The 12,800-nt window shown below is 40.1% G+C and overlaps 1 protein-coding gene across 1 annotated transcript; it reads left to right on the forward strand.

Annotated features, from left to right (window-relative positions):
- Nucleotides 1–5,803: 5,803 nt before the first annotated feature.
- Nucleotides 5,804–8,740, forward strand: LOC111832198. Its single transcript, XM_023788586.1, has 2 exons — nucleotides 5,804–7,713; nucleotides 7,824–8,740. The coding sequence occupies exons 1-2, from the start codon at nucleotides 6,402–6,404 to the stop codon at nucleotides 7,895–7,897; spliced, it is 1,386 nt and encodes a 461-aa protein (XP_023644354.1). The 5' UTR covers nucleotides 5,804–6,401; the 3' UTR covers nucleotides 7,898–8,740.
- Nucleotides 8,741–12,800: the final 4,060 nt, after the last annotated feature.

The raw sequence follows: 12,800 nt of genomic DNA on the forward strand, positions 1-12,800 counted from the left end.
GGGTTAGGTTTCGGTAGTTAGTATAAAAATAGTCTAGGGTTGGCCACGAGCCACTTTGAACACTTTAGACTCTTTGTACGTGATTGTAAACTTCGAAGCTAGCAAAACAAAAAGCTGAGAAGGTGAGTGTTTGTTTTCTTTTGGGACTACACGGGTGTAGGAGACATAGGTTTAGTGCTCGTTCTTTAGTCGGGTTCAATTCTATTGGGAGGAATAGATTGAGTAAGAGCCGAGACAAAATTGTATCCTAGGAAAAGATAAATTTTGTTAATAAAGATTGAAAGAAAAAGCGTTTGCTTGGCGCGTTCCAAGCGTAACTGTTTGTGTGTCTCTCTATACGTTTTCATTTGGTATCAGAGCGGACGCCTGATAAAAGATCTGTTATCTTTTCAACAGGTGAGATCCTGCAACAGAGGGTATGGAGAAATCACAACAATACGTTGCTATAACTAAGGCGTTTAAGTTGGATCCAGAACATTACGGGTTCTGGAAGGTGCAGCTGAGACAGGATATTCAGAGTGCTGATCTTGATGCCTGGATAGCTGTTGAAGATGGATGGACAGCCCCTGTGAAAACAAATGAGGCTGGAGATGCTGTTTCGAAACCCAAGAAGGATTGGACTGCAGAGGAGAAACTTGCAGCAAAACACAACGCAACAGCTCTGTCCTTAGTCTTCAAATCGCTGCCTGTAAATCAGTTCACCAGAGTTCAGGGATGTGAATCTGCAAAAGAGGCATGGGATATCCTTCAGGTCACCTTCGAAGGAACCAGCAATGTGAAGAGAACCAGACTTGACATCTTAGCATCTGACTTCGAGAACTTGACTATGGGAGATAGTGAGACTATTGAGGAATTCAGCAGCAAGCTGAGTAACATCTCTCAAGAGGCTATAGTGTGTGGAAAACGCTATAAAGATAAGAAGTTGGTTAAAAAATTTCTCAGAAGTCTGCCAGAGAAGTTTCAGCCACATAGGTCTGCAATTGATGTCTCGTTGAATTCTGATGAGTTGAAATTCGATCAAGTAGTTGGGATGATGCAGGCATATGAGCTACAAGTTAAGAAAAAGGAGCAGGCGAGTGGAAAAACTTTCGCACTGAATACTGTTGATACTCAGGTATCTGCAGATGATGATAAAGTTGGTATGCTTGTGAGAAAGTACTTCAAGAAAATGGAGCGAGGTCAGCAACGTGGGTCTGCAGTCAACAACAGATCAGGGCAGCAGAAAGAATTCAAGAGGAGTGATAAGTCTGAGAAACAGTGTATTGAGTGTGAAGGCTATGGACACTTCAAGGCTGAATGTCCGAATATGAAGAAGAAAAATGCACTGAAATGTTATGAGTGTAAGGGCTATGGTCACACCAAGGCTGAATGCCTAGAAAGAGACTCCAAAGAGAAATCGTATGTGACTTGGAGTTAGAGTGATACTGATGAAGATGAAGGAAAAGGAGAAGTGCTAAACAATTTTGTGGCATTTTTGGGTATCATTGAGGAAGACGATGAGAGTGTTGGTGTGACAGCTCAGGAGGATGTTAATCAGGTCGTTGGTGATGAATCAGAGGATGATGAAGCAAATCTTCCAACTGAAGAACAAGGAGTCTGATGAACAAGACAAAGGAGATCTCTGATCTAACCACTGAAAGAAATGAACTTCAATTGAAAGTTTCTATGATATCCAAGGATCTTGAAGCTGAGAAAGTCAAGTCGCAGGGTCTTGAGAGGCGGGAGGATCAACTCAGAAACATCAAGATGCTGAGCAAAGGGACTAAAGATCTGGACAAACTCCAAACTGTGGGACGAACGGCTAATGTCAACTAGGGTTTAGGTATCAAGGTGGAAACTTCAATGGTACAACTAAGTTTGTTAAGGCAGCTCCGCAGTCAGCAGAAGATACCCAAAGGAAGTCTGTTCCTCAGAAGAATCAGAGACGTGTTGTGTCCTCATCTAATCAAGAACAATCAGCTCACGGTCGTAAATCAAGAATGGCTCCTCGTGAACAGGTTCAGTCAGCTTACGGTTCTGTGTTTCGTCTTCACCGTAGCAGAAGAACAGGTTGTTGGTATTGTGGTAATCTGAATCACTACAAGGCACAATGCTATGGATTTTCGAATCGTGTGTCTGCAATGATGCAGCATCAGCGGTATCACAGGGATTCTAAGAATACGAACAGAGTTTACATCAGAAAGAAAGATCTGTACTGCAATGTTGCTTACACTGCTGATGAACAGGAGTCAACTCAGGAGAAGTGGTATTTTGACAGTGGATGTTCAAGACACATGACTGGAGCTCAAGACAATCTATCAGAGTTTGAACAGGTTTCAGCAGGCAGAGTTACTTTTGGAGATGGTGCAAAAGGAAAAATAAGAGGAAAAGGTACCACAGGTGGTGAATCTCAACCAAGCTTACATAATGTGTTTCTGGTTGATGGACTGAAGGCCAATCTGATTAGCATCAGTCAATTGTGTGATGAGGGTCTGGATGTAACATTTACCAAGGCCAACTGCAAGGCTGTGGATCGTCTAGGACATGTTCAACTTATGGGACAGCGGTCTGGTAACAATTGTTACATGTGGAGTTCAGGTAATCGTTGTTTTCAAGCAGCTGTTGACTTTCAAACTGAGATGTGGCATAAGAAGTTAGGACATCTGAATGTTCGTACGATGCTGAGGCTTGCACATCAAGAGGTTGTTCGTGGGATGCCAAAGCTAAAGGTTGATCCCTACTTTGTGTGGACCGTGTAACAAGGGCAAGCAAGTGAGGGTTGCTCACAAATCGGTTCTTGATGTTCGTGTTGTTCATGCTTTGGAATTGGTTCACATGGACCTAATGGGACCAATGCGTGTCCAAAGTCTGACAAGTAAGCGTTTCATTCTTGTTATGGTTGATGATTTTACGCGCTACACATGGGTCCGTTTTCTACGAGAGAAATCGGATACTCTTGATAGTTTCAGAATTCTTGCACTGCAACTCAAGAGTGAAAAATGGGGAATCAAGACAGTACGAAGTGATCATGGTGGTGAATTCCAGAATGAGTTGGTTGATCAGTTCTGTGCTGCTCAAGGGATCACTCATCAATATTCTGCTCCTCGCACACCTCAGCAGAATGGAGTTGTAGAGCGGAAGAACAGAACACTGCAAGAAATGGCTAGAGCTATGCTGCATGGTAATCAGGTCGCCCAGCATTTCTGGGATGAAGCAATAAACACAGCATACTACATCATCAATCGGGTCTATGTGAGGAAAGGAACCAACAAGACCTTTTATGAGCTGTGGAAAGGAAAAACACCATCAGTCAGCTACTTCCATTTTTTCGGATGTATGTGCTATATTCTTAATGACAAGGATCAACTGGGCAAGTTTGATTCCAGGAGCGACGAAGGCCTGTTTCTGGGGTACTCAGGAAACAGCACAGCCTACCGAGTCTACAACAAACGGTCCAGGATGGTTCAAGAGACTGTTAATGTGGTGTTTGATGATGCGTCTTTTCGTGTATATGAAGATGTGTCCTCAGTAACTAATGCTCCTAAGGATTACAATGAAGGAGTTGTGGGGTATGAACCAAGTCCAGAGCAGGAAGTTGATGATGGCTCAGACGCCGATGAAGACACTGCTGAGCCTCTACCTACTCCTCAGGTGCATAAGAATCACACCTCTAATGATATTATAGGTACGATTCAAGGGGGCAGAGTTACTAGAGGAAAGAAGATCGACTTCAAGCAACTCGCTGGCCAGAAGCAGAAGAATGCTGCTGCTGAAGTTCCACAGATGGCGGCGGTTGTGCAGTTTGCTTGCTTTGTGTCAACCCTGGAGCCCAAGAATCACAGAGATGCTCTTGTTGATGAATACTGGATTGCTGCTATGCAAGATGAACTAGAGCAGTTTGAACGAAGTGATGTCTGGGAGCTCAAACAACGACCAGCTGATGTCAATGTTGTGGGTACTAAGTGGATCTTCAAAACCAAGAGTGATGCGCAGGGATGTATTGTTCGCAATAAGGCGTGGTTGGTTGCTCAAGGATACTCTCAGATAGAAGGCATTGATTTTGACGAGACCTTTGCTCCTGTAGCAAGACTGGAGTCCATCATGTTTCTGTTTGGCATGGCATGTGCTCTGAATTTCACATTGCATCAGATGGATGTTAAGAGTGCCTTTCTAAATGGAATTGTATGTAGAGCAATTTAAAGGATTTGAGAATCCGCAGCGTCCTGATCATGTGTACAAGCTAAAGAAGGCTCTCTACGGACTGAAACAGGCTCCAAGAGCTTGGTATGAGCGTCTGACGACATTTCTGATCAAACAAGGATACGTGCGTGGGAATGTAGACAAAACGCTGTTTGTGTTTCAAGATAACAATGGTGTGATGTTTGTTCAGATATATGTTGATGAAATTGTCTTTGGATCCACATGTTAGCCGCTATTTGATCAGTTTGTGAAGAACATGACTCAAGAATTTGAAATGAGCATGTGTGGCGAGTTAAACTATTTCTTGGGGCTGCAAGTGAATCAATCAGCTGATGGAATATTTGTTTCACACAGCACCTATGCCAAGAACCTAGTTGAACGTTTTGGTCTCGCTAAGAGTAAAGAGGCGAAGGTGCCAATGAGTGTGACTGACAAGCTATCAAAGGATGAAGCAGGAGAGGATGTTGATGAAAGAGTTTACAGAGGAATGATCGGGAGTCTGTTGTACTTAACTGCCAGCAGACCAGACATTTGTTTATCTGTTGGAATCTGTGCTCGGTATCAAGCCAAACCAAAGAAGTCTCATTTGTTGGCTGTTAAGAAAATCATCAAGTACATCAAGGGGACTGTAAATATTGGGATATACTACACCAAGGATACAACCAGGAGCTTGGCAGGCTACTGTGATGCTGATTGGGCTGGTTCATTGGACGATCGTAGAAGCACAAGTGGTGGATGTTTCTTCATGGGCAACAACCTGATTTCATGGCACAGCAAGAAACAGAACAGTGTTTCTCTGTCAACAGCAGAAGCCGAGTACATTGCACTGGGAAGTTGCTGTACTCAACTCATGTGGATGAAACAAATGGTTGCTGACTATGGTATGGATTCTGAAACTCTCTTAATTCATTGTGATAACCAAAGTGCAATCAACATAGCTAAGAATCCTGTTCAACATTCACGTACTAAGCATATTGATATTAGGCATCATTTTATTCGTGAACTTGTTGAGGCGAAACTGATTGTGGTTGATCATGTGAGTACATAATTTCAATTGGCTGATTTGTTTACTAAACCTTTGGATTTTAACAGATTCGTGAATCTGAGAAAATCCATTAGGATTTGTGAGATCTAACTTTCTCTGTGAGTTGTGCTGATCTAAGACAGGGACTGGAGCAAGAACAAACCATGGAAATCCTAAGAATGAATAGAAGATCAGCACCCTGTACTTCGGTTTAAAGAGAGTGGAAAATAGCTGCCTGTCATGCCAACTCTTGTGGACATTCCTGTGAAACGTTGTCGTGATAACGGAGGTCAAATAGCTGAGGAGAGGTGGAAGTGTGCATGTCACGAGATATACTTGGAATTGTAATACATCAACAATTCGATTCCAGTAATCTATTAATGGAGCTCTGAAAAACGTTATTGAAGACATGCACAAGGATCAGTGGTTGAGAAGTCAAGTGATATCATTGATCCACAAATCAGAAGGTTTAACAGAGGCTTGGTCAAAAATCAACGTTCTGAGAGAAGGCTCTGCTTGACTATTAAATCATAGCTCCACAGGTAGTGTGTTAAACAAAAAAAAAAACAAAAAAAAAAGGGTTTAACACACTCCTAACACACTCCTGGTCCTGCACTCTCCAAAGGGTATTCCAGCTGCCTATTCATGTTGGGTATGCCAGACTGAAAGACTAGCCACTGAACTCAGAGCTGATCTGTCGAAGATTCAGAAGGTTGTGGTAGCTTCTAGCTCTGTCCTGAACAATTGGTTGGCACAGAACACAGAAGAGAGAGAGACTCAAGGTACATGTTTTTGAATGATTTTATGATAATACTTCCAAGTGCTCACATGTTGATTATCATTCTGGGTCCCTAAAGCATGTTCATGAGTAGAGTGAGTCTAGTTAAAAGAAAATTGTTTGAGGTTCTGGTTTGAACTCAAGAATGTGAAAAAAAAAATTGGCTTGAAAATCAGATTTTAGACTTTGTTGATAAGTGTGCACTAATGGTTTTGTTAAGTGTTTCAGGTTCGTGGGCTATTAAATTTATTTCAGGTGAAGCCCATTTGTTTCAAAGCCCATAAGATTGCTAAGCATATTTAGGAGGGAAACATTAGGGTTAAGTGCTAAACGTGGAAGTTGAAAGGTTTTCGAATTTGTGCTTCTCTTGTTCTCTCAACTTCACGAGTTTGAAACCCTAAGCCAAGCACGATCGACGATATGAAGTCCATTTTCAGCGGAATCCAGAAGCTTGTTTCGAGCCAGTCGCCAGAACCTGTTGCGTCTCCACCGGAACAGCAGATTCCGACGGAAATGCAGTCTCCGACGGACGAAGAGCAGGTCCCCAGTCAGGAAGTCGAGTCGATGGATCAAATGAACCAGTCGGTCCCGTATTCAGTCACTCTTCCTGATTCAGAGGCTCAGGATCTAGAGAAGCCTGAATCTCCCAAATCGCCAACGACTGTTGATGGCGATTGCGATTCCTACGTAAACACTCAGAGATCTCAACCGGCTGAGCGAAATGAACCAAATCGGGTTATGGAAATTGAAGACCTTTCCGATGGTTCTGATTCGGTTCAAGTAACCGGAACCACTGGACCATCTGTCTCGTTTCGAGTACTGAAGCGTAAGCAGTTAGCCGCGATGCCTTCTGAGCAGAAGAAGCGGCGTCAAGCGATTCGAGGAAAAGGGGTGGCTGTGAAAGGCGAACCGTCTTTGGAATTTGATCAAACCCGGTTTGGATCTGCTGTTGCTTTTCAGAGGTATGGTTCGTTTCTTTCCCGGAAATTGCATGCTGAGGTGAACACTACTTTTGGTGAAATTGATGAGGTCAAGGATTTGATAGCTGCGGCTAGACTACTTAGGACTGTTTCCGAAAGCAAGCCTTTTGATTCTCAAGTAGTGTATGAGTTTTGGGCTAATCTGCCGTCTGTTGAGCCTGAAACAGAATCAATGGATGTTTTAATCCGCAACTGGGTTTATGAGTTCACTTTTGACAGGATCAATGCTCTGTTTGGTCTTGCATCTGTGGATGAACGTACAGAACAACGGCATATGGCTGAAGTGATTACCTCAGACATAGCTCTCTTTGTGTCAGGAGGTAAAGCCAAGGTCTTCAAGCAGTTCCAACTATCTAAGGTTGAGGACAACAACACGAAAGATCTTCTCAAGATCTGTTGTACCAACTGGCTGCCTACCACCAATGATGGGTATGTCACTCCTGATAGAGCCAAATTGGTTTACAAGGTGATGCATCAGAAGCCGTTTGATTTTGGGAGGATGGTCCTTAAGCTGATCATCAACATGGGTGTGACCCCTGTCTCAAAGTTGTGCCTGCCGTTTCCCAGTTTGATCTATCAGCTGATCCAGTCACAGCACCCTGTGCATCCTGATGTATCTCAGCCAGTGCCAAAGTCTACCAAGAAGGGCAAAGCAAAGAAAGGACAGACTGCTGAGGTTCCAGTGTACTCTTCAGATGATCGCAAGGCGTTGCGTCGTGCTATTCAGATCATGCAGCGTATCATCGATGCAGGTAAGTGTTTCTTCTTTCAATCTGTCATTCATGTGATCCATAAGTTACTTGTTTTTGACTTAGTTGTGCAAACAAGAAGGGGGAGATGATTCTGATTCTGATGATCATAGGACTGATTGATTTGTGGGGGAGCATTTGTCCTGGGGAGCAGTTGCTGTTGTTGCTGTTTGCTTTTGGTTGTTAGCAGCAATGTATTTTTATTACAGAACCTTGTTTCGTTAGCTTTTAGCTTTTGGGTCTGTAATATGTTTAAACATGGCATTTTAGGATTTCTTATTTTGGGATTTATGCTAGTTATATTGCTAGATGTTTTCCTTGTTGCTGTGTTTTGGTTTTGTCTCTCTGTGACTTTCAGGTTTATCACAAAGGATGATTGATTATCAAACTAAGTAAAAACGGGGGAGATTGAAGATGCAGTTCCAGAACAGCTTGCTGTGAAGATCAGGAAGCTGCATCTGTTCAGACGCCTGAGACCACATCAGACGCCTGGGATCACATCAGACACTTGAAGTTGCTGACATGGAGTCGTGAGATGACGTGGCAAAGCTTAAGTGGATGGAGTGACGTGCTAAGGAAGATTTATTGCTTGGCAGCAAAGATAGAGACGAATTGCGTGTGAAGATATGGTGAATATTCTTTACATCAAATAAAGAAAGGATGAGCTTGACAAGCAAGCATATTCCGTTTCGGTGAGATCCTCGAAGATCCTAGGGTTAGGGTTTCGGGTAGTTAGTATAAATAGTCTAGGGTTAGCCACGAGCCACTTTGAACACTTTAGACTCTTTGTACGTGATTGTAAACTTCGAAGCTAGCAAAACAAAAAGCTGAGAAGGTGAGTGTTTGTTTTCTCTTGGGACTACACGGGTGTAGGAGAGATAGGTTTAGTGCTCGTTCTTTAGTCGGGTTCAATTCTATTGGGAGGAATAGATTTAGTAAGAGCCGAGACAAAATTGTATCCTAGGAAAAGATAAATTTTGTTAATAAAGATCGAAAGAAAAAGCGTTTGCTTGGCGCGTTCCAAGCGTAACTGTCTGTGTGTCTCTCTATACGTTTTCAGAATCTAACCAACACATGGAATTTAGTAAATTAAATGCTTGCCCAGGTTCTTTATGGGGCGCAAGTCTATTAAAAAATTAAAGTTAGTCCACTATGTTTTTACTCCGTACTCTCAAGTGATGTTCTTACTTAACACCGCTGCCATAAACCTGGTGTATAGTGGGTTGTGGAAATTGGTATTTTTACCCAAATTATAAAGGTGTAATGGTAAAAGAGTACATATTTTGTTAATTCGATTTGCTATTAAAATGTGTTTCAGTTTTTTTTTCTTTCTCTATCTCTTACTTGGCTTTTCAGATGGAATGTAAACCATAAATATTAATTCTAGATTTTAAGTCAAATTCTAACATGGATTGGAAGCCACTCTTAGAAGAAGTTTATCCATCTTTTGGGACATGTTTGTGTATATGGTTGTTTTAGTGTTTGTGTATATGTATTTTGATTGATAATCATTTACTGCTAGGGTCTTAAGTTACGCCTTAATGGTTGGAATATGTTTTTTTTTAAATGGTCTTCCACGAATTTTATTGATGAATAAGTATTTGAACTAATATACAAGCAAGTATATAAAAAGGTAATCAACCAGCGGGTGGCTTTAACTGCAACTCTATGTAGAACATGGTTGAAACCTTCCTTTGTGGCACTAGCTTCTTAAATCTTTTTTATGATAGGATTGGATATACTCATGATTTATTCTTTCATACAAAAAAAAAACATGCTCCGGAGAAGCTTGAGATCTCAGCAATAAGGATTTAAATCAAAAAATTTTTACCTTAAAACTTCATTTCTAGAAAGGCATCTACCTCCTTTGGCCCATTCGATATTCGTGAGAACTTCATCAATGACCTTCATCAGGGGATGCATTAGATTTTATTTTTTATTATTTTTATTGTTAGACTTTGTGTTTTCATTGTATGCATTCTGCTGCATTGCTGGATTTTGACTATCTTTTAAAGCTAAAGGCATGTCCAGAATATTCTCTTTTACTGTCTTTGGATCTTCTCTTTATTTGTAATAATTATATTTTTATAATGGGTTTATTACGAAACACTTTATTTCAATTCTCTTAAAATAAAACTATTTCATGTTTAAAATCAGTATTGGAACTATAGCTTAACCAAGATAGTGGTCAAAACTAAAAATTAACCCAAAATTTAAAAATTGAATACTTGAAAATCAAATATTTAACTGTGTTTGGATATAAATCGGATAATTTCCCAGCCGATTATATTATTTCCATATCTAGATTTTGAATTTCCTTATATTCTCTTACTAATTTAAGATAATAAATTAAAAACATTTATTACTCTCCTTTCACTTTTATTTGATCTTTTTTTAATTTGTTATATTAAAATATATAATATAAATATAGAATAAAAATTCATCTTTTTTAATATGTTGTCATTTGAAAATTTCAAAACGGATATCTATTACTGAATTGTCTAAGAAAATATTATTATAAACGTATAATTTTATTAAAATAAAGTTTGGATATCTAAATCGGGTTGGTTAAATATTTTGGTTAAATCTAAGCGGGTTGGTTAAATATTTTCATGAAATTTTATATTATACTTTATTGATAGAAAAAAGTATTAGACATACCGCATCGGTTAAACATTTTGGACAATGGTTTTAAATCATTATAAACATGACCAGTATGCTTCTAACTATGAATGAGCATGAAATTTTACTTATCGGGTTTAAATTTTAAACTTTTTGTTTGGATTAATAAAGTTATTTGTTTGAGCATATAAAATTAAAAAAGTTTCAATATATTATACTTTTTAAATGTTTGAAAAGTTTAAAATATTTTAATATTGAAACCTTTAAAATATTCAAATAAAAAAAATAATAGAATAAAATATTAGAAACGGATCAGAATATTTTTGCAATGGGCCAGAACATGATACACACGGAAAATAGGCTTTTCCATACCTGCAAAATTACTCTATGATGAATTCATACATTGAACTATCGCATGTGTTAAATCATACATGCACTCTTAAATAATTTAAATTTCAAACCTAAAATTTAGTTTTTTTGCCAAAACATACAAAAACGTGATAAATGTTTAGCTAATTTTGATGGGGCATCCACATGTGCAGTAGTCATGCTAATGTGGAATCCACGTGTGCTGAAGTCATGCTGACATGGAATCCACATGTACAAAAATGAAACAAAATTGGTGGAATTTCAAAAATACCATTTTTCCAATACCATTTTTTTTTAAATACCACTCTTGTAAATTTATCAAAAAGTCACTAGAATTTGAAATTTATCAAAAATATATATGTAAGCTTTATATATATAGCCACAAATTATTTTCATATGTGTGTAAATTTAAAAACCTTATAAAAGCTTTATAAATACCATATAAATACCTTCTTAAAACATTTGAATAACTTCGAATCCCAGTTTAACACAATACTGGCCGATACTCCATGAAGTCTGACAATCTCCTGCACATACTTCTTGGTTAACACTGCCGCTCCATCAGTCTTCTTGATAGCCAGAAAGTGTGCAGACTTGGTTAAACGATCTACAATGACCCAAATAGCATCCTTGAACTGAGACACCGGCAAACCAACTATGAAATCCATCGTAATTATGTCTCACTTCCACTCTGGAATAGGAAGACTCTGCAGTAGACTACTTGGCACCTAATGCTCAGCCTTCACTAGCTGACACACATCACACTCATACACCCACTTAGCCACGTCTTCTTCATCCCAATTGTAGTACCTTTCCAGTTCTCTGTACATCTTGGTTGATTCTGTATGAATAGAGAACATTCTCCCATGAGCCTCACTTATAATCTCACGCCTTAAACCCTCATTCTTGGGAACACAAAACCGCCCATGCACAAGAATAGTCTTGTTGGCTGCAACCTGATACTCTAAATCTATATCCTTAGAAGTACTAACCAGCCCTGCACCATTCTCCTGAGCCGTCCTACCTATGGTCAGAAGATCTGCTCGGCTAGCTACCTCTAACCCAAGTGACTCCTGAGAAGTAGCACACAAACGCAGAGTGCTAATCTCTCCTACCAAGGTCTTCATATCCTGCCCTCTAGCTGAAGCCGGTCGCTTCCTACTCAAGGCATCTGCAACCAAATTAGCCTTACCGGGATGGTAAGCTATCTCTAGGTCATAGTCTGCAACCAATTCCATCCACCGCCTCTGTCTTAAATTCAACTCAGATTGCGTGAATATGTACTTCAGGCTCTTATGATCTCTAAACACCTGAACCTTCGCCCCATACAGATAGGATCTCCAAATCTTCAGAGCGAATACTACCGCCGCCATCTCCAAGTCTTGAGTAGGGTAGTTTCCCTCATGCTTCCGAAACTGCCGCAAAACATATGCAATCAACTTACTGTAACGCCCGTGTCTGATATTTTGGTGGTGTCGACCGACACCAGTGTTGGGTGTCGATCGACACCAACAAAATTGGGTTAGACGGTTTAGCTTTTAAACCATCGGTTTTATTAGAATTGATTGCAGAAACCCTAGGCACGACTTTAAACTCGTGGAAGCTGCCTTTCTTTCTCACTTTTGGCTTTTGTCGCTTCTTGAAAAGAAAAAAGAGAGAGAGGGTTGTGAGTTGGTTGTTCCTAAAGTTCAAGGAGAGGCTTGTGAGGGTTTCTGGAGGTTTTTGGAGGCTGTTCTTCAGTGTTCTAGCAAAGGATCAGTGGGATTCGTGGTTGTGGGTGTGAAGAGAGGTTGCTGGAGTGTTCTCCTTCTCTGTTTCGTCCATCCTTCCAATCCAAATCAGAGGTAAAGTGTGACGTGGAATCATGGCGAGGAGAGGAGGATGATCTAGGGTCTCGGTTGTTATGATATGTATATGTTAATTGTTGTTGGAACCTGGTTTAGAGGCATGCTAGGTTGCTGGTGTAAATTGTGGTTATTGCATGATGGTTTATTGCTGGGTTACTTCGGTTAGATTAATTAGTAGGTATGGGACTATTAATTAATGAATTTTAAAAAGATGGGTCGGGTCTTTTCAATTTGGTATCAGAGCCCTTACGG

The sequence above is a fragment of the Capsella rubella genome, unplaced genomic scaffold (genome assembly GCF_000375325.1).
Source record: "Capsella rubella cultivar Monte Gargano unplaced genomic scaffold, Caprub1_0 scaffold_2, whole genome shotgun sequence".
In the NCBI taxonomy this organism is placed as follows: domain Eukaryota; kingdom Viridiplantae; phylum Streptophyta; class Magnoliopsida; order Brassicales; family Brassicaceae; genus Capsella; species Capsella rubella.

Excerpts from the sequence above, each read along its gene's own strand:
- LOC111832198 (XM_023788586.1), top strand. The coding sequence starts at position 6,402 with ATGAAGTCCATTTTCAGCGGAATCCAGAAGCTTGTTTCGAGCCAGTCG. Across the intron at positions 7,714-7,823 it reads GCAGCGTATCATCGATGCAG|GACTGATTGATTTGTGGGGG; the intron begins GTAAGTGTTTCT and ends TGATGATCATAG.